This window comes from Physella acuta, unplaced genomic scaffold (genome assembly GCF_028476545.2).
Source record: "Physella acuta isolate Inbredline_101_S28 unplaced genomic scaffold, ASM2847654v3 ptg000454l, whole genome shotgun sequence".
Taxonomy (NCBI): domain Eukaryota; kingdom Metazoa; phylum Mollusca; class Gastropoda; family Physidae; genus Physella; species Physella acuta.
The window spans coordinates 946,097-971,265 of record NW_026731973.1 but is presented as its reverse complement, the minus strand read 5'-3'; the positions used below and the strand labels follow the sequence as shown (position 1 = coordinate 971,265).

General features: G+C 35.2%; 4 protein-coding genes and 1 long non-coding RNA gene across 5 annotated transcripts in view; 2 read left to right on the top strand and 3 right to left on the bottom strand.

Moving 5' to 3' along the window:
* LOC131943398 (uncharacterized) overlaps nucleotides 1–5,201 on the bottom strand; it is a 28,726-nt gene extending 23,525 nt beyond the window's left edge. Inside the window, exon 1 of the mRNA XM_059303497.1 lies at nucleotides 5,110–5,201. Within this exon, the coding sequence (XP_059159480.1) occupies nucleotides 5,110–5,123 (14 nt within the window). The 5' untranslated portion in view covers nucleotides 5,124–5,201. The remainder of the gene's footprint in view (nucleotides 1–5,109) is intronic.
* A 960-nt stretch (nucleotides 5,202–6,161) lies between these two features.
* Nucleotides 6,162–9,365, bottom strand: LOC131943373 (uncharacterized). The gene is made up of 3 exons (XR_009386886.1): nucleotides 9,149–9,365; nucleotides 7,730–7,898; nucleotides 6,162–7,599 (listed from the first exon to the last, which is right to left on the bottom strand). It is a non-coding gene; the product is annotated as an uncharacterized LOC131943373 (long non-coding RNA).
* A 90-nt stretch (nucleotides 9,366–9,455) lies between these two features.
* LOC131943372 (uncharacterized) lies at nucleotides 9,456–11,823 on the top strand. The gene is made up of 3 exons (XM_059303457.1): nucleotides 9,456–9,510; nucleotides 9,617–9,752; nucleotides 11,191–11,823. The coding sequence occupies exons 2-3, from the start codon at nucleotides 9,695–9,697 to the stop codon at nucleotides 11,598–11,600; spliced, it is 468 nt and encodes a 155-aa protein (XP_059159440.1). The 5' UTR covers nucleotides 9,456–9,510; nucleotides 9,617–9,694; the 3' UTR covers nucleotides 11,601–11,823.
* Nucleotides 11,824–12,836: 1,013 nt separating this feature from the next.
* On the bottom strand, nucleotides 12,837–13,925 carry LOC131943397 (uncharacterized). Its single transcript, XM_059303496.1, has 2 exons — nucleotides 13,314–13,925; nucleotides 12,837–13,064 (listed from the first exon to the last, which is right to left on the bottom strand). Exons 1-2 carry the CDS (start codon nucleotides 13,923–13,925, stop codon nucleotides 12,837–12,839), a joined length of 840 nt encoding a protein of 279 aa, XP_059159479.1.
* A 5,934-nt stretch (nucleotides 13,926–19,859) lies between these two features.
* LOC131943369 (uncharacterized) lies at nucleotides 19,860–24,604 on the top strand. Its single transcript, XM_059303454.1, has 6 exons — nucleotides 19,860–20,016; nucleotides 20,709–20,863; nucleotides 21,676–21,806; nucleotides 22,775–22,922; nucleotides 24,099–24,214; nucleotides 24,465–24,604. Exons 1-6 carry the CDS (start codon nucleotides 19,938–19,940, stop codon nucleotides 24,526–24,528), a joined length of 693 nt encoding a protein of 230 aa, XP_059159437.1. The 5' UTR covers nucleotides 19,860–19,937; the 3' UTR covers nucleotides 24,529–24,604.
* The last annotated feature ends 565 nt before the right edge of the window (nucleotides 24,605–25,169 follow it).

Here is a 25,169-nt window from a genome sequence, read left to right as displayed (position 1 = left end):
ATACAAAAATCATTTTTAATTTCGCAAGGGCGGCGCCACGGGAGGGTGCGATTTTTCTCTATATACGGCATATAAAAATAGTAAAAGTGAATTGCAGTGACACCGTTCTCACGATAGCTATGAAACTTTGGGAAAATGTTGAGAATACTCCTGGGGAGGATTTTGCGTGAAAACCATTTTCAAATTCATAGGGGTGGCGCCCCTGTAGGGCGCGATTTGTTTTTTCTCTATATACAGTATATAACCAAGAAAGTCGGTTTTCGTTTGACACCGTTCATCCGATAGGCATGAAATTTTGGGGAGTTCATTATAACACTCTAGGAAAGGGTTCAGTAAAAAATTATTTTTTAATTTCGCAAGGGCGGCGCCACGGGAGGGTGTGATTTTTCTCTATATACAGTATATAAAATAAAAGTCGATTGCGGTTTCGCGGCGTTATTCCGATCGGTATCAAACTTTGGGGAGTTGATTAGAACACTCCAGGGAAGGTTTCTGTAAAAAAAATCTTTTTTTTTTAGTTTCGCAAGGGCGGCGCCACGGAATTTTGGGATTTTGCTCTATATAGGCGCTACGGTATATAAAAATAAAAGACGATTGCGGTTCGACACAGTTTATCCCGGTGATAAAAAACTTTAGGGAGTTGATGAATACTCCCGAGAAGGTTTTTGGGGTGGGAGGGGGGAATACGGGTGGGTAGGTGGTGGGGAAGGGGGGATTTAATTTTGCATCGGCGGCCCCACGGCAGGATGCGATTTGGCGCCCTGGTCTTTCCCATGAGAATATGTTCGGTCTAAACAGTGTGATAGGCAATGGATAGGAGGAGGCGTTACAAACGCTTACTAAATTGAATCAGGCGTGTCCTCTGGCGCCCTGGTAGGGTACGATTAGGCTGCAAATAAAAATGTCTGTTTCAGCCCCCAAAGGCTCACATGGGCCGCTGAGGGCCATGTAATACGTTTTATTTTAATAATCTGAAAAATTAACCAAGGTTAGATTATTAACTAGGATGTTTCTTTTTGCCTTTAAAAAAATCCAGTTTCGTGACTTTGCGAATGATGCCATTAGCATCTATTTTTAGATAATCCAAACAGAAATTGAGATCGAGCATCTAAGAATAGACCATTAGTAACGCTAACACATTGCATCAGTCTCACTGATGTTTAAAACACGTCTAATAATTTTAGTACGTGTTAAATAACAAATCCTATTCATCTGTGTCACTTTAGCGAATGACGCAATCTGCATCATTGTTAACAGGAGGCTATTTGGCACGATGGCGTCTGTTAGTTTTAAGGAGCCAGGGGTGGTATGCAGCGCCTTTGCGGTAGTGTAATCTGGGGGAGGGCTTCTGAGAGCGCCTCTGTACGTCTCTGACACATGGGCGGTCACCAAAGTGTGTTTTACCATATTATTTCGGTTAGTGATTAATGTACACTCAAGGTTTTCATGCGGTAGTGTAGATAAACCCGTGTCCCGATATTTATGATCCAAGCGCAGGCATTGTTTACATTTAAATAACTCACTTTTAGAAAAGGTCACGCGTCTAAGAGCATATGATTGGTAACGCGTTGGTGAAATCCTTCTAATATATTTCGTCTAACTTCCTTCTATCCCCGCGGCAACGCGCGGGGGACGGGTACGCTAGTTCTTTATAAAAAGCCCGGCGTCATTTAATTATATTAATAACATGGGCTATAGTATGCAGTGGCGGAACTAGAAAAAAAAAGGCTCCCCCGCAAAGAAAAAATTAGGGCCCCCTATATATATATATATATATATATATATATATATATATATATATATATATATATATATATATATATATATATATCCTAACTGAGTAATTTGGTCTACTTCATTGCATTAAATAACGATTCTGAGAGAACAAACCAGAAAAAATTTAGTCCAAACTCATCTTGTGTTACAAAAGTATCAAGAACATGCTGGTCAAAAATATATAAAGACGTTAGCTTGATTCGCGAATGGTTTCTCGCGTTATGTTTATTTTTTTCATTTTTGGCTTTTATAATATCAATTTTTAAAACATTGATTTTTATATCTATATTATTGTATAGTACGTCTTATTTAAGTAACAATTCAGAGAATCAATTGCTTTTTAATATACATAGTACAAAACTATTTAAATAAGCTTTGTGGGCATCCCTATTTTAAAGAAGGGCAGTAAGTCATGGAAGTAGTGTGAATGTTTACCTACCTTTCAAACTATAGCTCTTGTAGATTTTAAAATATTTTTCTACGCAAGAATCTCTGCTATAGTAGACCTGTTGTTTTTTTTTTTTTTTTACAAAACCACTTTCAAGATGAATGAAAACATAATTTTTGAAAAAAGAATTCAATGTTTTTTGGTCGGAACTGGGCCCCTAAACGTCCTGGGCCCCCCTGCATTGCGGGGTCTGGCGGTATGGTAGTTCCGCCCCTGATAGTATGTAACAAAGGTATTCATCGGCTCAGCACACTTGTCTCGCGTAATAGCCAAGATACCCAAGTGAATACACGTGTGTCTAGGAACACACACGTGTCAGCTAAGTCTAACGATTGTGCACTGTATTCTGCTTGATTGCGGAGCGGCGTGGTTGAGTGGTAGAACGCCTGACTGCCAATCCGAAAGTCTCGAGTTCGCATTCAGGCACAGAGTCCGTAGAACACACCTGAGTACACAGATCTACCGCCCCCCTCGGACGAAATGGAATTTAAAAGAGAGTGTCTATTGGTAGTTTACAACAAATAGCCCTCAGAAAAATTTATTTTTTATTATTTATTATTTTCATGAGCTTGTGTATGACATTCCAATTTTGAAACTGGTTGTAACTGCTCCAGTGGTTGAAATGGTTGTGCATTGGCCAGTTTGTTTTCGTGGCGTGGGTTCTATTCCCATTGACTCTGTGTTTAATTTCTTCTTTTTTGCTTTTGTTTTTAAATTTTACTTAAGGATTAGGGTTAAGCCTTAGGGTTAGGATTAGGCATAGGGTTGGGGTTAGGGTTAGGGTTAGGGTTAGGCATAGGGTTAGGGTTAGGCATAGGGTTAGGTTTAGTGTTAGGCATAGGGTTAGGGTTATGCATAGGGTTAGGCATAGGGTTAGGTTTAAGGTTAGTGATTAGGTTAGATCTGAAAAATAATTAGTTCTCGATCTACACAACATGAAAAATCACAGAAACGCTGATTGGTCAGAGTACGAATAGCCTTCATTGGGCTATTTGTAGTGAAGTACGAATATCCGCAGCCATTTAAAAACATATACTTTTACCAGTATCCGCCCTCCCGGAAAAATCCTGAGGGGGGGGGGGGGGGGAGTGCAAATCGAAAGTTTGAGGGGGGGGGGGAAATCAAAATCTTGAGGGGGGGGGCGCAAATCGAAAAGTTTGTCCCCGGGCGCCGGGAAGGGTCGCTACGCCTCTGGGTCTGACCTAGAGGGCGTTGGTTAACTTATTATCATGCAAACCGTTCTGATTCTCCGTGTTTTATGTCACCGTAGATGCTGTTTAAATGCAATACCATTTTTTCCCGTTCGCACCCAAGACACATGGGGCAAATAAAGTAGAGATCATCTGTTTCAATAAACTCGGTAAACATGGGGATAGTGTTGTCAGCGCTATGCCCAGCCGCATTAGTTTCCCTAACGTTAGTCAGGTACCCGTCAGAGCTGGGTGGACTCAGGGATTTCGTAGAGACATGTGCGCGGGATCCGAACTCTAGACTTGCGGGCCAGCAGTCGTAAGCTCTAAGTACCCCATTTAGGGTGGTGATACCAAGGCAAAAAATACCAAAATATATAGAGAAAAACTTGAGAGGGGGGAGGGGGTGTGCAAATCAAAAGTTTGAGGGGGAGGGGGTGCAAATTGAAAGTTTGAGGGGGGGGGGGTGCAAATCGAAAGTTTGAGGGGGGGGGGGGGTGCAAATCGAAAATTTGAAAGTTTGTCTCCGGGAAGGGTCGCTACGCCTCTGGGGGGGGGGGGTGACACCATTAAGTGCCGCACGGGTAACACCCGACCTCGCTACGCCACTGATGTTTAGTATTGTTGTTGTGACGAATTCAAATGTTTAAACGATCTTCTGTTTCTATACCTATGGAAATGTTAATTCCCTTATTTAGCGGTATTTTTGGATTTTATATTTCAGATTGAAGGGTTAATTGTTTTTGTTTTTGCATCCAACAGGCCCGATTATAATTGTTTTCTCAATATCACTTTATTTAATAATGAAATATTAAGCTCAACTATTGAAATATTTGTAAGATATTTGTATGCTTCATCCCCCCATACAATTGTTTGCATGGGAAACAACTCCTTTCAGTACTAAATTTTATTTTTCTGATTGGTATTGGCTAATGGTGAACAGCATTTCATTCTTTATTCATTTTAAAACATTAATAAAGAAATATAAAATCTAAACTTTGTCAAAATAGGAGATATATATATAGGCTTTTTCTAATCTTCTTATTCACAATTTCTTTTACAGAAACTCATATTTACTGACACTCTTAAATGATTTATTAAACAAACGAATCTAGTTAGTGTAATCTGATAAAGTTTTTTACGTTATCACTTCCTCACTTTTTTTCATTATAAAATTCTTCTTTTGAAAAATATTATGTAATTTAATTAAATTATATCTATAATGCCTGTTTAGTTTTCATCATAACGGAAAAAACCGCTAACAAAATAACTTAAAAAAAATAAAATATAACTGTCTAAAATACCCTTTAATACAATTAACAGAATTCAACCTGAATAGTATACGTCTTAAAATAGCTAAATATGTAGCCAACGCGTTGTGGTGTAACTCTGCTTATATCTGTTCTCTGAAAAACACTACTCTAATCAACACACACACACACACAGACACACACACTTATCCAATCACACACACGCACACACACACACACACACACACACACACACATACACACACACACACACACACACATACACACACACACACACACACATATATATATATATATATATATATATATATATATATATATATATATATATATATATATATATATATATATATATATATATATATATATATATATATTACGTTATTTATATGATTTATTTTTTTGTGAATTTCCAAATACTGACCTAAGAGCTGCCATTTTTATTCAATAGAATTCAGTTTTCTTTGAAAAAATCGAGTACATTGTCTTACGAATAGGCCACTACGTCGACCTATTCATTCTACGCAGTAGTTTGAGGTAAAACCCAATCACAGAAAATTTCCGATTTTATTATTGATTTATATATAAGCCCTACAGTACAGAATTTTCGAAAAAAAAGTATTTATAAGTATGACGTATAAATTAAAAAGACTGCATGAATATTAAATCATAATGGGTTTTCCTGTATTAGAACCATAACGTTATAACTAGGCTGTTGCTCGTATTTTTTAAACTCCACTAATTTCAAGTAAAATTATACCACAATAAAAGATGATTTTTTTCCCTACACATTGATACCAATTTTGTGTCTCTAGCTTAATTAGGAGCTAAGATATGGCCTTTTAAAAATTTGTGGGCGTGGCTAAAACAGCTTAGACCTTCGTCATTCAAGTCAATGTTACATAAACAAAAAAGTTGGCACCGATGGTTTTTTCATTGCATCATCACGGATTCGCATTTTTCGAAAAATTAAAAAATTATAATTTTATTGCATCATCCGGGATTCGCATTTTTTTTAAAACTAAAAAATTATAATCAAGCTTAAAGTCTAAGTTATACTGGACTGGATGTGATTTGAATGAGTAATTTAATGCCATTCATATTTTATTATTGACTTATTACTCCGTGTAAAAAAAAATAATGTAGATCTAGGTTTAAAATAAACTAGATCTAGTTATTGTAAATCGATTTATTAATACTTAATACTGTTACTACTATTATTATATAATAGAAATGCATAAGCACATATTACTGCACAAGTTCTTTATATCTAATTGTAATGAACGATATTACTTGGGTAGATGAAGTAGAGTAGACCTACATACACACACACACTACATGATAAATGGAAGCAGCAACTGGTTGCCTTTACGTTACTTTCTCAGCCCCCCCCCCCCCACTTACTTGATATTCAGTGTCTATATCAGGAGGCCATAATAAAATTATAGAACAAAATAAAAGAAAACAGCTGTCAAAGTGTGTACCAGTGTTTATTACTACTAAACTATGCAATGTAAATTATTAGAATGTGAGAAACACAGTATTAAAATACAGTAATCAGATTACCACATGAATTTTAATTTTGTCTAATAAAATAGAAACATTTAGGAGAATGGCAAAGTAAAAAAAAAGATTTTTTTGCAATAATTTAAAAATATGTTTATCAGAGCAAAGAAATAAACTACGTAGTGACAACCTAAATTTAGCCCTTGTATAATCTACGATCAACACAGTACCATAAAACAGTTACATAATCATAATTAGTGTGAAGAAACAAATCTACAGTACAAGAAATGAGCCTCGTCACATTACGATCCCTCTTAAGAAGAAAAGTAGTATAGTATTAATTATCCAGGAATAAACATTAAAATATTGGTTTAAAGTATAATTACTAGTAAATCTAACCATTCATTGAATGTATGCTGGAAAAAAAAATAGGTGTCGAAAAATTTCTTAGACCACTTTAGTCTCTTTTTTAGTGTTAAAACAATTTTCTAAAGTATCAATTATAATTAATCTTTAGATACAATTAGCACATCTGAGGAAAAAATATATATTTTAAAAAGCGTTAGTACTTGTGTGATAAATTAGTTTGGACCAACATTTTTGAAGCACATTAACTACTGATTCTAGGATTATCTAGCTGATGTCAATTACCCTGAAAAATTAGTTAAGTAATTAATTAAAATGTAATTTTTTTTACACTATGAAAACTAAACTTAATTATAAACATTGTTAGTATTAGTTTTCAAAATAAGTTTACAATTCAGAGCAATCATTTTTTCAGTAACAATTTACAAAAACACTAATGTTTAAAAAATAAAGCTCATTTGTATACTAAAAATGAAAGAAGTACTCTGAAATTCTGATAAGCTATTATTCAGAAAGAAAAACAAGATTCCTACAAAGTCAACAACCAGTGATTCTGCCAGATAACTGAAATCCTCAGAATTATCCTCATCCTCTGCCCAGTAGCTTATGGTGTAAAGAGCTGACTTTTGTTTTGTTTCTGGCACCCTTTTGATAGTCCTTCCACTGTATTGCGACACACCCTGATCACCTTGCTTCCACTTATGAGTCAGCTGGACACCAATCAGATTTCCCGTCAGATACCTCTCCAGCTGTCGCACCAAGAAAGGCTCAGTAGAAGTCAACTGTCAACAACGCTTCCATGACTTTAAGAAACAGAGTAGATCTACATTTGATTGCCACATTGCATTCTTGTAAATGATCTTTATCAAAGGGCCAGAAATTAACTTCTTAATCAGCCTGAGTGCTTGCGGTGCTGCACGAGAACCCCAGGCTTCTTGAGATCTGCAAGCAGTTGAATGTAGACTTAAGTCATGTCCCAGCAGCCACATCATTCTCTTTAAGATGAGCCTTGAATAAAGCTGGATCTCCATGGAAACTGTACCTGAAAAGAGAAGGGCAAATGGAATTAGAATTTAGGAGACCATTTCACAAAATATATACCTAGCACAACGTATTGCAAAGTACATAAAATAAATATAAAAATTTGAAATAAATTCAGTCTCCATACTTACTGAATGTACTTCCACCTGAGACATTTGTTGAACATAGAAAGGGCTGTACACAAGTTCCACCAACCTATTCCACTCACAAGCCTCTGTTCTCCTCAGCCGCTTTATCTCAGCCACCAAGTTTATGATTGCATTAGTGATCCCCTTTACACCAAGTTGTAGGCACACAAGTCTAGAATTTAAATTAATATTAATAAAATTATCAAGTACTAAAATTGTCCTTAATAAAGAGGTCTAAGGGCATAGGGCTTTATAAAATTATATTATTGTATAGGACTAGTTATAGATATATACAATACATAGGCCTATATTAATTTAAATATATTTATAGGCCTACTTGATGGAGAATTATACCTGAACTAGACTAAATCTATTCTTAACCATTTAACAATGTTTCACTATGTGACTAATTTTACAAGATCTGGATCTAGACTAGTACTTGTATGAAATAGAATAGTTTCGGCAAAAATAAAAAATAATAAAAACATTACTGTAACTGAAAACGTGTAAAAATATAACTAAAAAATTAATGTAGAGTCCTAATCAAACATAATGATTAAATGATTGTGTTCATCTAAATGTACTGAATTAAAATAAATAGGCTAATTACTGAAATGGTATAGGCCTAGGACAGGACTAGTTAATACTTAATGCCTTAATGCAGAATTAGATGAACACTTAGGCCTATACCTAATTAATTTAACTTATCTAGATTCTAGATCTAGAATCTATATCTAAATGAACTAGCACCTATTTCTTACTAGAATCTAGATCAGTGTTGGCTCTATTAGATTCAATTAGATCTAGATTCTAGATCTAGAATTAAACTAGAGTCCAGAACTAGCTAGGCCTAAAGCTAGATTCAGTAGATTATTTTTTACTAGATCTATCTAGTAGTAGATCTATATAGTCTGATCTAGATCTAGTTACTATAGATCAATAGAGCTAGATCTAGTAATCTGGATTTGTTTTTCTAAATCCAAAATCTATTAGGCTATCTTAATAATATCATCTAGATCTAGATCTAGAAATCTAGATCAAAATTTAAGTCTACTTGTGTAAAAATCTAAAAATTAAATTAATGTCTAGACCTAATTGTCCTAAGTCTAAGTAATCAACCGTAATAACTTAGTAAATGTAGGCTTCTTAATCTAAATTATTAATATTTGGCCTAGTAATAGTAATATATCATAGATATCGGAGAGCCGTTATCAAGTAATGCGATATTTTAATAATGTAAGAATCACAGGAAATTTGGCGCGAAATTAAGGCTCTCTCGCGGACAGCCTTCCTAGGCTTGCGGACCATTGAAATCGTAATTTTAAAATATAGGTTAATTTTACAAGACCCAATTATTATTCTCATCAACATTTAGGCATCTCTTTCTAAATATTAAGTACTTTATTATTCATAGACTCTTACCTTATATTTCAGCACATTGCTCCTCTGTAAGATAATAAACGAGATCCAAAAATTAAAATAGGTTTTGAATCTAAATCCTCTTGAGGTTAAAACAAAGATGCGCACGGCGACATGCGTAGATCAGGTGTGCTGTGGTTGGGCCTTAAGCGACACGGCCTTAATTAGCAATGGTCAACCGGAAACAAGGAATTTAGGTTCAAGGTACAGCCATGATTACCATGGCAACAAAGGTCACGGCGCAAGCTGCGCAACTCGCTATTATAACTGTTACAACTCCGGTTGCACACAGATTGAAACTCATGTCATTAGAATTGCATTCAGTGTGTGACATACATTATCTTGCAAAAGGCGCACGCTTACTGGTAAGTTACCTACCAATTTGTATCGGACTTAACCGTGAAAAAAACTTAAAAATATACATCTATACTCATATAATTAATAATTGAAAAACAATTATTTTCTGTATAGAGGTTTAAGCAATCACCACACTGGCGGAGTAATTGAAAGAATATATAGGATTACACTAGCTGAATCAAACATATTACAATGTATTCAACAATGGTGAATACATTCCTAGTAGTGATGAGCTGCATTTTTGCCTTAGGTAGGTTTACTTATAATTTTTGTTTTGGCAATAAATTAACGTTTGTAGTTTGTACATCATTTATAACACACTTTAATAAGTGTTATTTATCATTTTGCTATATATATGTATGTATATATATATTTTATATATATATATATATATATATATATATATATATATATATATATATATATATATATATATATATATATTATATATATATATATATATATATATATATATATATATATATATATATATATATTATATATATATATATATATATATATATATATATATATATATATATATATATATATATATATAACATATATATATATATGCCTATATATATATATATATATATATATATATATATATATATATATATATATATATATGTTATATATGTTATATATGTTATATACATTATATATCATTTTGTTTATGACTACTCGTCCGAATGTCTCGAGTTCGGATCTCGTTAAGTCATACTACTATTCGACTTCCCTGTGTCCACCTAGCTGACCACACTATCCTTTCACATGCCGAGGTCAAGAAACATATGAACTTGGTCACTTGGATCGTTAGTTTAAACAGAAACTTTACTTTTTAAAATAACTTTGTTATATTGTGTCGTAGGGGGGCACAGTTGCGGAACAGAGCAATGTTATATAATAATACCTTGATTTAAAAAAAATTCTTTTCACCTCCTCACCTATCACTGAACTTAATTTAGAACTGATATTTTTATTCAATGTAATTCCGTTTGCTTTAAAAAGTCGAGTACACTGTCTTATGAATACAACGTCGACCTATCCATTCTACGCAGTAGTTTGAGGTCAAACCTATTCACGGAAAATTTCAGAATATATATATATTCGAGCCGAACCACGGCGTATCATACGCCGCTATTTAGCTGTTTTTTTTATGTTCAACTTTTCAGTAATACATAATTTGTGAATTCGACAGTACCACTTCTGTCACTGAAAATATTAGCTTTAAAACACTATCAGTAAGTCGTTAAGGACGATAACCCCCCCTCCCCCCCCCCCCACGTGAAAGCAGCCTCCTCTTAGCTACCTCCCTAAAGTTTAAAATCATTTCAAACCAAATTATCTGCCCCTAATAGCTGTCACTAAACCCGGCTCTATGATTGTAAACATTTAGCGTGAACCACAACTCACCAGACTTCATAGAGAGGAAGAGAGGGGACTGCAAAGCGCAATTACAGCTTGTTTTCTAACGTCTCCAAGAAGATAATTATATATATATATATATATATATATATATATATATATATATATATATATATATATATATATATATATATATGAACTCAGTTCAGCAGCAATAGACTAAACCGACCCGACCACATCGACCTAATTGTTTTTGTTTGATTTTATAGCAAGGCTGTTTAAAAACAGTTGTATGTTTTTAAAAAAAATCTTTACAGTGACTTATAACGTTGCTTGGAAGAATGCGGCAGAAATTACTCCGTGCTGGGATATTCAAGAACAACACGGGCATCATTGTAAAGGCAGCAGCTGTCAGGATATAGGATGGTATAACACAAGCTCGAATAGCAATCAGTGGCAGGGCACAAGCAGGCCAGGCATGCAGCGACAGGGCGTATACAACGCATTAAAAAGTTGTCAGGGCATATACTCTCAGGGCACAAGCAAAGGTCGACATGGATTTGAATGCGTGATCCAGCGTATACGTTGTCAGGGCATAAGACGACAGGGCACAAGTTGTCAGGGCATAAATAGGAAGGGCACAATTTGGCAGGGCACTGAGTGGGATGGGCAGGAGTTCAATGACTTCAAACCTGTTACATGGTTCCAAACAGTCAGCATAGAATAGCAAGACAAAGGGAGGTAACGTTACCATGAAAGTATTATCTAGTGCTTGGACATTAGATCATTTAAAAAAATAAAGTGTTAGTGAAATGTGTATTTTAGAACAAAGCACAAAAATTCACTACATTATGCAAAACAAGATGATTATTCGTGGCCTTACAAACATTATTATTGTTGGTTCCATAATTCCAATGATGTGAACACTTCATAAAAAAAATGGCAGCTATTAACTGTGATATTATTTATATAAACCTAACAAAGTTGACAATGTTTGTATTAGAGTGTTATTTATTAAAGTTTATTTTTGTAATTGAAATCTCAGGTATATATTTATTTAAAAAAAAAAGTTTCAAAATAATAATTACTTTTGAAAAGAAAAGTCTGATTAAAAGTATTAAAATACTATCAAAATACTTGTTGTAAAGTTAATTAATTTCATAACAAATTTGTTATATTTAAGATATGTTTCTACTTAGATCACAGTGCTGAAATTTAGTCATAATATCTAACTCTGTATCCACCAGTTTCAACTGGAAATATCTCATTTCATACTTGACTCAATAGTATATTTCTATAAACATTGTTTAGTATTGAAACATGTAATGTTCTTTTTTAAATCTATGTTTACTTTAACACAGATTCGAAATGTCTCGTAAAATGTTTACGGGACGGCGTGGTCTAGCGTTAGAGCGCTAGACTGCTAACCTGAATCCGGGTTCAAGACAGTAGGTTGTCTCTGAGTCCACCCAGCTTTAAAGGGTGCCAAAACCCACGTTTGTGAAAGTAAAAGCGGCTGGGCATAGTGCTGACCACACTTTCCCTTCATATGCCGAGATAACAAAAACAGGTGAACTCTAATTCACTTGCCCTATTGGCCGTCAGGTTCGGAAAGAGAACTTTAAGTTGTTTGTGAATAATTCATAATTATTTAACTTTGTTGTGTTAAAAATGCATTGAAAAAAATACTTTTTTTTTAATACAGCTTTTAATAATTAAAAGTTAAGATTATGAAGGAACTGATAATTGTTTTGAATGTGTAACTTAGCTTTGAGAATGAAGTAGTTTTTACATTGATACATTAGTATGATTGGTCTAGAAGTATTATCTACCAAGGAATACGATAAGAATCCTAACATAATTTCTAAGATGGATAAGAAAATCATTTTACGAAAAATATACTTTATACTAAAATAGTCTTTTCCTGGTAGACATTTTTTTCACCAGATTCACAATTCAAAGATTAACCCTCAAATCTAGATTCCTTTTTAGTGAACCCTTTAGAACTCTGGAACAAATCCATCAAACTTGTTCTGTACCGGCCACTCATGTTGTAGTAAACGAAGACGTTGACACTGGAGTTCAAGGTCTCCATGAGAAAGGCGAAGCTGTACAGAACAAGTGCCAGTTGGAAATAAGTGCCGCGTATACCAAGACCTCGAACAATCGCAGCAGCCGTCAAAATGGCCGACTGCGGAATCAGGCAGAGTATGAATATAACGGATACTATATTCAAAATCCGGACTACTCGGATTTCTTTTCCGGTGAATTTTCCTTCAGGGTTTTGTTTTAAAGTTATAAAAGATTTTTTCCATGCAACGTTTTTTCGCAATTTTATGCTAAGTATAATATTACATGTTATTATCATGAAAAAGGTGAAATAAGGTACGAATAAATCATTGACTAGATACGTTTTGCTTAAAATAGCATCAGGGTTTACCCTGAAAGATAATCCAATAACGGTTTTGTTTAGTTTAGCAGAGAATACATTACTCAACTCTCCTACGTAGTAGGCGGGGAAAATGTTGAAGGAAGTTGCTAAAAATATCACAACATTCGCCGTGATCACAACTTTCTTGGTGATGATGTTCTTGAACGTGAGCGGTAACACCACGCACATGCACCGCTCTAGACTGGCAAAGGCCGTGATGAAACCGCCCACACGGATGAAGTAGTTGTGGGGGTAGAAGGCGGCGTAGGCCGCGATGTCAATAGGCAGGAAGGACAACTCTGCTTTGGTCATCCACGGGTTGGCCATGATGTTGTAGAGTTGAAGAGAGACGAGGGCGCCGATGTTGCTGATGGCGAGAGAGGTTAAGGTGATGTTGACGGTCTCGTCGAATCCTTGCTTGACGAAGACGATGATGTTGATGATATTGGAGACGATACCGAACAGCCCGATGATTTCTCCGCAGATTATATGGTTGAATGCTAGGATGATGTCAAATAAGAGCGGGTGTATCAAGATGGGTGGGTTTATAACCACACTGGTGTTAGGGGATAAAGTGTTTATGGTGGTGTAGTGCAAGGTCTGTGTTGAGCTATCTGCCATTTTTGAATAGTTGTGAACAGTTTATAACGTTAGGAAATGGTAGGCTTGCGAGATCAAATACTAGTTGAAATGTGGTACAGGTACGGAACAATAATATGATGTTCACTGGCAAGCTTTAGGAGGTAATTTGTTCACAAAAGCTCATGGCTTTGTGCCTGTAGGCAATTTTTGTACTTATGTACATGACAAAAAAAAAACTTTTGAGAATTCGATTTCTTCTTCCTAGCTACAGTGTTAGTAACATACAAAATAGGTCTGAACATAAAAAGAAATGAGGTCCGTAATAAGGAGGAATGTAATGTTCACCAATTTGGAATGTTTATGCTAAGCTGATCGGTATTTTAACAAAAAATAAATTAGCCGGCGTCAGGTCTACACTATAGGCTTTATTAAAACGTAGCGTTGACAACAATAAACAACTTTCCAATATTTTATAACAAATGATGACTAATAATTCGCTTAGCAAGACTATGTTCAAGATAGAAAAACAACTGGATTCTTGTAGTAGACTAGCTCACACAAAGACAAAAACTGTAATAAAAATAAATAAGGACTAAATGTTAGCGGAAAAACAAATCACATTTTATAATTCCCCGGTTTCCTTTGACAGAGGCCATTAACCTAGAAGTATCGACATTCTAATCGATCGCGTACTTAAACATTTGTGTAAATAACACGCTAATTATTTGTTTTATAATTCAAGAATTAAACTAATTAAAATATAAATCTTTAACATTTTCACTCTTTGTGATCAATGACTAACTATGCCACGAATACAATTCACTTTATGAGAGGCACGGTGTAATACAGGTAACTTGTTAGTGCAAAGTTTAATTGAACACATCATTATCAAACACGCTCTTTTCCACTAGTCGGAAAAATTTACTCTCAACAATTACATGGTTTTCTTTTATGTTTAATTATCTACCTAATTAAAACGGTAATTTATCATTGATTTAAAAAAAAATCCTATCATATAATGTACGTCGAGAATTCGTTGTTGCATTACCAGATGAAGTTCGTAGTGATTACGATGTATCACTGTATGGTGAGCCTAGAGATCGTAATTGCAGGAGATGATTGCTGTGTAATCAAAATTTACCGAGACTTACTAGTTTACTTATGTTGTTTGTTTATTTCGTTTGATTTTCTTTGTTCCGTATTTTTAATTAATACACATAGCTCCATGAATGTAACAAAGGCTGTAGGCTGCAACAGGCTCGACAAGGTTGCTGATAAATTCTTTTACGACATACTTAATTATCTGGGAGCATTACTTTTTAATGAAGGAATTGCGATGTTTTTAGTTCGCTAAATAGTAAATGATGACAAGTAAGTTAGTGTGTTTGTTTTATTCTTGTAATCAATACATTGACAGAAGGCCCATATAAGATTTCATAAATTTCGTCTACCTCGTTTATTCTATACTGAAATGTTTTGTTTTTCATTTTTAAACATATATACAGACTCTTATCCACACTAAGTATTTATGTTTGTTACCTATGTTAGCACTAAAGTAGTTAGGTTTACGTCTCATAAATTGTTCTATGTGATGGAAAAAAAAACAACGACAAGGACTCGTATTTTCCACAAGAAGTAAAACGTTATCGGAATTACTGAACTAAGGCAGTAGGTATTTCACCAACTAACAGGTATTGTGGCTTTAGCGAAAACGTGTATAAATTAACGTGTTATATAACACAGCCCTTGAACCCCGCCCAACCCAATGTTAATGATTACAATATACGGATACGTTTTCTATGAACGTTTACAAAGATAAAAATAGTAAATAATATATTAACGCTATAATAGCATAAAAGACTGTAGTGGTAGTTAAACCTTACGTACTTGTGAATAAAATATCCTAATTAATTTAATATAGGTCAGGTAAAGATCACTCCAACGTCAATGAATAGCTTCCCCTTGTAAAGGGGAGGTGATCGTCCTTGACACATATGACAGCACCGCGTGCACAACATCTGTTATGCTGTAAATTCTTTTGTTTTATTGTTTTATCCACTTTTTTTTGTTGGACCCAATTCATAATTTATTCACAGTTATAGTTAATAATTAATAATTTGTATATAAAAAATTAATTAACGTTGTACTCAATATTTTCATTAAAAATTTCAAATGTCAATTGATTAGAACGAACTGAGTTATCGCATTCAACAGTAGAAATTCCGCCTTTAGCACTGAATGTATAGCAATAATCTACTCACGTTTGTTATGTGTTGGTTGTGTGTTTGTTTTGTGTCTGTTGAATTTAGTGTTGGTTTTGAGCTGCTGCATGTCCAACCACATTTCTCATAGAACGAAATAAAACCAAAACCTAAATCTAAAATCTTGAACTCACCAAAATAAATTTTAGACTCATTTTGTATCTTTTCTTTTTTTGACCCAAGTCTATTCACTACATTTGAGTCCATATGAATATTATATTCAATATATCATCTAATACCTCATGCTCCACCTCACACCCATATCCAAAGATATATCGAAATCCCATATACAGGTGCGTAGCGAGGGGGGGGGGTGCGGGGGGGGGGGGGTGCGGACCGCACCGGGTGACACCATTTAGGGGTTTGACACCAAGGCAAAAAATAGCAAAATATATAGAGAAAAACTTGAGAGGGGGGGGGGGGTGCAAATCGAAAACTTGAAAGTTTGTCCCAGTTCCTTCAGTTCCAAATTTAGTATGGTCTCAAAAAGCCGTCTTAATATCTAGCGGCCTCTCGCGCAATTGATGTTTTTTTTCAAAAGATTTTTGCCGACAACAGCGTGTGTTTGATTGTGTTTGATTGTAGGAAAAAGAATATACAAGAGCGTGGGATGGTGTCTATAGAATAAAGATACTCCAATCACAGCTACAGTATTCTTTTTTTCAAAACAACCATCAGGTCAAAAATGCAAGAAAATTAATTTCAACTTAAAAAAAATGATTATGGGCGGTTGTGGGCCCCCTAAACGGCGTGGCCCCCCCCTCGCATTGCGGGGTCTGGCGGCACTGTAGTTCCGCCCCTGGTTATTAGATGTTGGATTTCAAGTTAAATTTCCGGATCCTGTGAAAATGCCGATTCGTGATAAAATCCGTTAAAGTTAAATATGAGTTAAGGTGGTGATTTTAGTTTTCACTTCAGCTTCGGGAAAAATACAACACTATCAACCTAGCGCCAGTTGTATTTCTTTATCAACGGGCCATTTATCTAGTTTTAAATAATTAAATGACATATTGCAGGACTTTCTCTAAAATAGTGTTATGTTACATTATAAAGGCTCGCACGTGATGTTTTGTGATAGTAATGTAAATACATAGACCAGGCGATTCATAGCACACTTGAAGTGCAAAAAGACTGACAGCATTTTAGAGTTTTCAAATTAAAAAAAAATGATTATCAAATAAAATTTCATTCAAAACCGTATTTAAAAAAATATACTTTATTTTAAGTTTGATTAAGTTTGAGAAAGATAGCGATATCTGCATTTTAAAAATGGATATAACACTACCATCAAAACCTTAATCAGATTAGAACAAAGGGAAGTAACAATCAAATGTTGTAACAAAAATAATTAAAAATGCAGCTAACATTCAACATTATTTTTAAAATAAAGAAAAATCGTTTGTGTTTGTAATATTATAAAAAATCATTCATATATTCAATAAAGGTTATTAAAATTTACAATTGTGTATATTAAATAAACTTGTTATTTACTTTTTAAAACCTTGAAGAGCATTAAAAATAAAATGTCATGAATTATAGAAGTTTTTATAAACAGTGATGCTAACCCGACACTGATACAGCATATCTATTTCCTTATTACAATTAATTTCACTTTCATTCATTTAAGATGGTTTACTTATACATAGATCTAATACAAATCGTCTATATATAAAGAAAAATATTTAAAAAATAAAAAAAAAAACCAACCTGAAAATGAAAATGCAAATGTGTAATTAAATGATGATTCAAGGGATTTTTTTTTCTCGGCGTGGTGGGCTGAGGGGACGGTGGGGGGGGGGGGGGGGGGGGGGGGGGGGGGGAGGTGGAATTTGGGTTTTTAAGTAGAGCTGAAAAAAAATTGGGATTACCGAGAATTAAAATGATACAAATTTTAAGCAATCGGAAAAGTTATGTTATTACAATGAGACACATCAAAGCAAACATTCTTCCCTTTCAAACATCTATATCTATACAGTCCTCAAACATTTTTTTTTTAAACTTGTAGAAAGAAATATTACTATTGTAAATCTGTATCAGTCCTCACAAGCCGACGATGAAAACTGTAATACTAATGCGAACACACAACTGACGCTATAAATTACTTGTTTGAGGCGGAAAAGAGAAAAAAAAATACAATTAATTTCACTTATAGAAAAAAAAATAAAAAAAATATTTTTAATTTTTTTTTTAAATTTATAACCTAAACAGAAAACAAATAGTAATTGTGTATACGATTCTAGTAATATAAATTCATGTAAATACAAGTGTACAATTGTAGACAGCAACATTGGTTAACCACAATGTCAAATAATACAAAAGGCACTTTTCCCCAGAAACCAAATGAGCATGCAATAGAGATAAGCAAGCAACAATGTTACATTAGTAGCCTGCATGTTAGCTTTTCTAGATCAAGTAAAATTTCACCATTTTTAGAATGCAAGAAAAAAGCATGCAAGTTTACGGTAACGGCAGAGGCGACCGGGGACAAACTTTCAATTTGGCGCCCCCCCCCCCCATATATTTTAAAAATTTATAATTCAAAATACCAGCTAAAAATAGTAAAATGAACTTATTTTGGCGCCCCTAGTGTCGGCGCCCTGGGACATATGTACTCCCCTGTCCCCGGTCGCTACGCCTCTGGGTAACGGCAGCCATTTAGTTACGACCCACATGTTTACCAACTCTAAACGTGGTAGTATTATTTGAGTTTATTTCACTATAACTATTAAAACTATATAGAGAGCAAAGATATGTATCTCTATAAAAATGTAAATTACTATTTGTTTCCTGTGTTCATAAAACAAATAAGGCATAATAGTTATGAAATAGGTTTAAACTAAATGCATATACATAGCACGTCGTTCTCATAGGTTATTTGCCATTAATAATAAAGAATACAAACGCATACCAATTTGCATTTAACTATCCCATTTAACCCATTACTCTGACGAGGCCCTTTTACTTTACCTAATGTGAGTTAGGTACCCATTAGAGCTGGGTAGACTCAGGGACGTTCTACTGACCCGGATTCGAAAATAATAATAGTTAATATAACTGTTATTATAAATAATAATAATAATAATAATAATAGATAAAACAGTAGTTAAAATAATAGTTACAAAACTAGTTACAATATTAGTTACAATAATAGTTACAATAATAGTTACAAAATAGTTACAATAACTGTTATAATAATAGTTGCAATAATAGTTATAATAATAATTATGATAATAGTTACACTAATAATTATACTAATAGCTACAATAATAGTTACAATAATAATTACAATAATAGTTATAATAATAGTTACAGTTATAATAATAATAACAATAACAGTTAAAGTAATAACGGTAATCCCACATCTCGCCTCACACATTTACCTCTAATCCACTTAAAATGCCATTCACGCGCATACACTTGTAATACCCATATCACGTTTTTGCATATGAATATTCTACATTAACATATCCAACACCATCTGTTTTTAACATATTCTATTGTTCACAAATTTTTATACATTCATGTTGCATAATTTATGTTGGTTTTCCGAATTCTACACTCGAATTCACTATCAGTGTGTAATGACCCTTTACGATGGTCACTTCACTAGCGTTTTAATTTTATGATTATTTATGTTAATTGTTAGGTTTTTCAAATTCTTCATAAGTCCTTGACAGATCACAAAAAAGTATTTAACTCCTCTGTGACTACAAAAATGAGCACGTTAAAATATCTGTTACAAGAATTTGTTTAAAGAGTTGAGCTAAGCTTGAGGTAAACTAGAACTACCATGAGGTGTGTTGTGATATTTCTGCTGATTGCAAGTCTAACCCTCTATAGAGTGGCTAGTGCAGCTTCGAATTGTGAAGGTGAATTATTAAAACATGTTTTTATTTTAGAAAACGCTCTAATAACACAATTAATTTTTCTTTACACACAACTAATTCTGTTCATTCACCTATTTTCAATCATATGCACATTTCCATTATTAAACCTATTCTAATTACAAATATTTCAACTACTTTTTCTTTACTCAACCATATATATTGGCGCATTCTTGTAACACTCATTTCTGATATCAAACTTTTCGTTTATAAACAGAAACAAGCAAAACTTAGACTAGTTAACTTATCACCTATTTTTAAAAATAACACACGGTTCTCTTAGTAAATTAATAAATTAAAAACCTTATAGGCCTACATTTCTATTAGTTTTACACATTTTCTATAGACACATCTATTACCAGGGGCGGAACTACAGTGCCGCCAGACCCCGCATTGCGGGGGGGGGGGGGAGGACGTTTAGGGGCCCACAGCCGACCATAATCAATTTTTTACAGTTGAAAAAATAATATATGTATATATATGTATGGGGCCCAAAAAAAAATTCTTTGCGGGGTGGCCCTTTTTTTCTAGTTCCGCAACTGTCTATTACTATGTTTAAAAAAAGTATTAATATTCAATGTTCCATTTACACATTTTTTTTCTTCAATTAACTATACCAATACAACCTAATCTAAACAAACCTACCTATTAAGACAATAAATTGTGTACCTCACCAGCACCATCACCCCGCCTGTCCACCTTCCTCTACATGTTGAGCGGGTACTACAGCACCATCAAGATGGTCAAGAAGGACATCCTGTTTGAAGAGGACGTCATCCATGACGTCATCAACACGACCTTCACCCCCATACAGCTGGACGTTCTACTGCCTGTAAGCAAAAGCAACAAAAAATTATCCTTTTCAACTTAAGAGTTCATCCGATCGTGTCATCTCAACATATGAAGGGATAGTGTGGTCAGCATTATGCCAAGCCTTTTTTACTTCCCTAACCTAAGGCAGGGCGCATCAGAGCTGGGGTACTCAAGGATTCTCAAGGGACTCAAGACCAGTATCCAAACACGAGCAGACCCGAAGATCCTTAGTGTAGATGAAGTAGAGTTCATACATTTCATGTAGGGGTCATGTGGTCAGCACTAAGCTTAGTAGCCTTTATTTTCCATAGCTTGAGTCAGTTAGGGACTTAGGGATGCATTACGATTTAAGCCAGGGACCCGAACTCGAGAAATGTAGGTTAGCAGTCAAATGCTCTGCTATACGACCACACAGTCCCACAATGATATAATGGTAAGTAGTAGTAGAGTTCAAACCTGACGGTCAATGGGACAAGAGAGGTAGAGTTCACCGATTTCTGTGAACTTGGCATATGAAAGGATAATATGACCAGCCGCCTTTACTATTCCTAACGTGGTACACACCAGAGCTAGGTGGACTCCAGGATGTTCTAATGACATGAACCCGGATTTTAGCCCTCTAGTGCTAGGTCACTCCGTCCCTTTAAATAACATAATAGCTCTAATTATTTCTTCAACAGTTTCAACATGTAATCATTTTAACTAATTTTAGGTTAGAAGATTTAGGTTACAGCCTGTATTATCAGTGTGCAGTTTTTACACTTTAAGAATATCGTTTTCAAAATATTCAACGATCAGTAGTAAAATATTGAACGGATCTCAAATTTTCAGGACTGTGTGTTTGTGATGGAGGAAGTTATCAACAACAAGGTGTTCAGGCTGCAGGTTTTGAGAATCTCTGAAGATGACATGGGCTTCATTCGTATACAGCCGTACAACTTTACTGACCCTTCTAAGTACAGGTAGGCAAGATAACAATTTCACTGACTTCTCTAAGTACAGGTAGGCAAGATAACAATTTCACTGACTTCTCTAAGTACAGGTAGGCAAGATAACAATTTCACTGACTTCTCTAAGTACAGGTAGGCAAGATAACAATTTCACTGACTTCTCTAAGTACAGGTAGGCAAGATAACAATTTCACTGACTTCTCTAAGTACAGGTAGGCAAGGGAACGATTTCACTGACTTCTCTAAGTACAGGTAGGCAAGATAACAATTTCACTGACCTCTATAATACAGGTAATCAAAGGGACGTTTCAATGACCCTTATAATGCAGTTAGGCAAAGGGACATTTCAAAGACCCTTGTAATGCAGGTAGGCAAAGGGACATTTCAATGACCCTTATAATGCAGTTAGGAAAAGGGACATTTCAATGACCCTTATAATGCAGTTAGGCAAAGAGACATTTCAATGACCCTTATAATACAGGTAGGCAAAGGGACATTTCAATGACCCTTATAATACAGGTAGGCAAGGGGCAATTTCACTGACTTCTCTAACAGTGTTTCTTCTAGACTTTTTTCTACGGGGGACACTTAAAATTTCCGGGGGGGGGGGGGGGGGGGGCGGTTGACTTATTTCGAGGGGGGGGGGGCGGACACTGTTAAAAGTATATATTTTTTATATAAATTTCATTTCGTTCTGGGGGGGGGGGGGGGCGGTAGACTTTTTCGGAGGGGGGGGGGCTGATACTGTTAAAAGTATATATTTTTTATATAAATTTCATTTCGTTCGGGGGAGCAGAACTCCCCCCCCCCCCCCCCCGAAGAGATGCCTGGAATAAACTATATTCTCTAAAGGTAGGCTTGGGAAAAATATTTTGAACTGACTACAATACTGACTATTGTAATCTAAGTTACTGAACAGAATACTGACTATTGTAATCTATGTTGGACAATTGAACCAACCCCGAGGCTAACTATTGCAGACCTCGTCAGTTTGACCTAGCCACACTGAATGACCTCAATATGGAGGATCTTCACACCAGGGATGAATGCGAGGTCATCATTAAACAGATTGATGACACGGTCTTCTTTGGGACCTGGCCGGACTGTACTAGGGTGGATGCTTATGGGGTATTTGATCAGATGTTTTGTAATGTTAATAGATGCTAATAGATGGATCAGTTGTAATGTAGAGGGTAATAGATCAGATCTGTTGTAATGTTTTTCTTGAAGGCGACATTTCTGCTCTCACGAAGCATGCGGTTACAACTCAGATTATTGATTTGAATGATAGTCTTTTGTTCTTAATGGGACATAATGAGTATGGCTTAATAACTCAGATCATTTTTTGTGTTGACTTTGGGAACAGCTTGACTGCGATTAAATATTTTGAGGTAATAACTCCTATTATTTATTTTAATGATACTAGTTTGTTCTTTATCGGATAAAAATAGTATGATCAACAATAAGAAAATAACTTAGATTAGATGTAAGGAAGCGAAACATTGTCTTGGAGAATAATCCTGAAAACAAAGTTATTGAACGGCTTTTCCTCCGACAAAGTTAAGTATTATGTGTCAAGATATTATTGGCCATATCAGAGCCTGAGCGACCCTTCCCGGCGCCCGGGGACAAACTTTCAATTTGGCGCCGCCCCCCATATTTTAAAAAAATATTTATAATGCAAAACCGCAGCTAAAATGAGCTTTTAATTTTTTTCAACTATTTTGGCGCCACTAGGGTCGGCGCACGGGGACATATGTACCCCCACCCCCCCCCCCCCCCTAGCTACGCCTCTGCGCCATATAGTCAGTTGATTCCAATTTCAACATGTTTTTATTTTCGATTTGTTTCTAAAGCCTTTGATTGACTCAGAACAAACTGTAAGTTGGCATTTGGAGTTTTATCTCCTTGACGGGTTACCACCCCTTTCTATTGGGCCTCATCTGCCCGGGGATTAGAACTCGTGGATTTTCGATTTACTGCCCCCACCATGAAGGTGTAATGATTAAAAGTATAATTCAAATCTCAGTGTTGGTTATTTATTCCCCACCCCCCCCCCCCCCCCACACTGCCACCCCCGTCACACCCCCGTGTGTTGTGTTCATGAGCATCAGTCGTCTTTGCAAACCAGCTTTACAAGGTACTTGGTTATGAAGGGGGGTGAGGTTGATATATATATATATATATATATATATATATATATATATATATATATATATATAAAGCATATTTATATACATTTAAGAAAAATTTAGAGAAATAATTGTAGCCTTATGACATTGACTTAGATGGCATTTCTCATAGGAACACCCCAAGTATGCCATTGTGCTCTCCTGCAACACGATCTCCACGTTGATCTTCTGGAGGGAGTCACGTGAACATGACAACGTGGTACCGTATGACCAGAAGAGGTTTGACTGGTAGGTAGCTCTTTACGTCATAGTCTAAGGCGTGGTAGACATAATATTACTTTATGCAGCCGCTCTCTCTCTCTCTCTGTACCTCTCTCTCTCTCTCTCTCTCTCTCTCTCTCTCTCTCTCTCTCTCTCTGTCTCTCTCGCTGTCTCTGTCTCTCTCTCTTAATATATATATATATATATATATATATATATATATATATATATATATATATATATATATATATATATATATGTCTATCCATATATCCAGGTTTCCACTGTTGGCCTACATGACGAGTGGAGCTTCGAATTTCCAGCTGCCATGTAAATATTAATGACGTCATTACTGGCCCATCGATGTTATGTAATTTCTCGAGGTTAAAAATAATAATAAAAAAAAACTACCTGTGATCAATAGCTTAATTATGTTTTTTTTTTAAATGCATCTAATTAGCAAATACAAAAATACTGCTGAATAATTTTGGCAAATTTGAAAAAGAAATTAACACGTTTAGATATATGTCTCTATTGTTTTTCTTTGTTCTTAATTTCAATATATGGGACGGGATTTCCTAAGACGCGTTTTACGTGTCAACATATTATGCGCCATATGGTAAGGAACTCCTACTTCAGCCTGCTTTTCTCTCATGATTTGCTTTCATTGTCGGGCTCGGCGTGGTCTCGAGTTCCAACCCTCGGGCAGATGAGGCTCGTTAGCTGGGGACAGCTACTCTTCTAGGAGAGATAACTCCAAAACCAAACAACTGATGGCTTGTGGTTTGTTCTTGGTTGGACAAAGGCTATGGAAGCAAATTCAAAAAGAAGAGCAGGCTGAAATCGGAGTCAATGGCGCACAACCAGTTGACACGTATCCTTGTGATGGAAGCATGGTCGAGTCGGCAAAGCTCATGGTTGATAAATTCGAAAAAAGTCTCGAGTTCAAACCCTCCAGCAGATAAGGCTCGATCCCTACCAA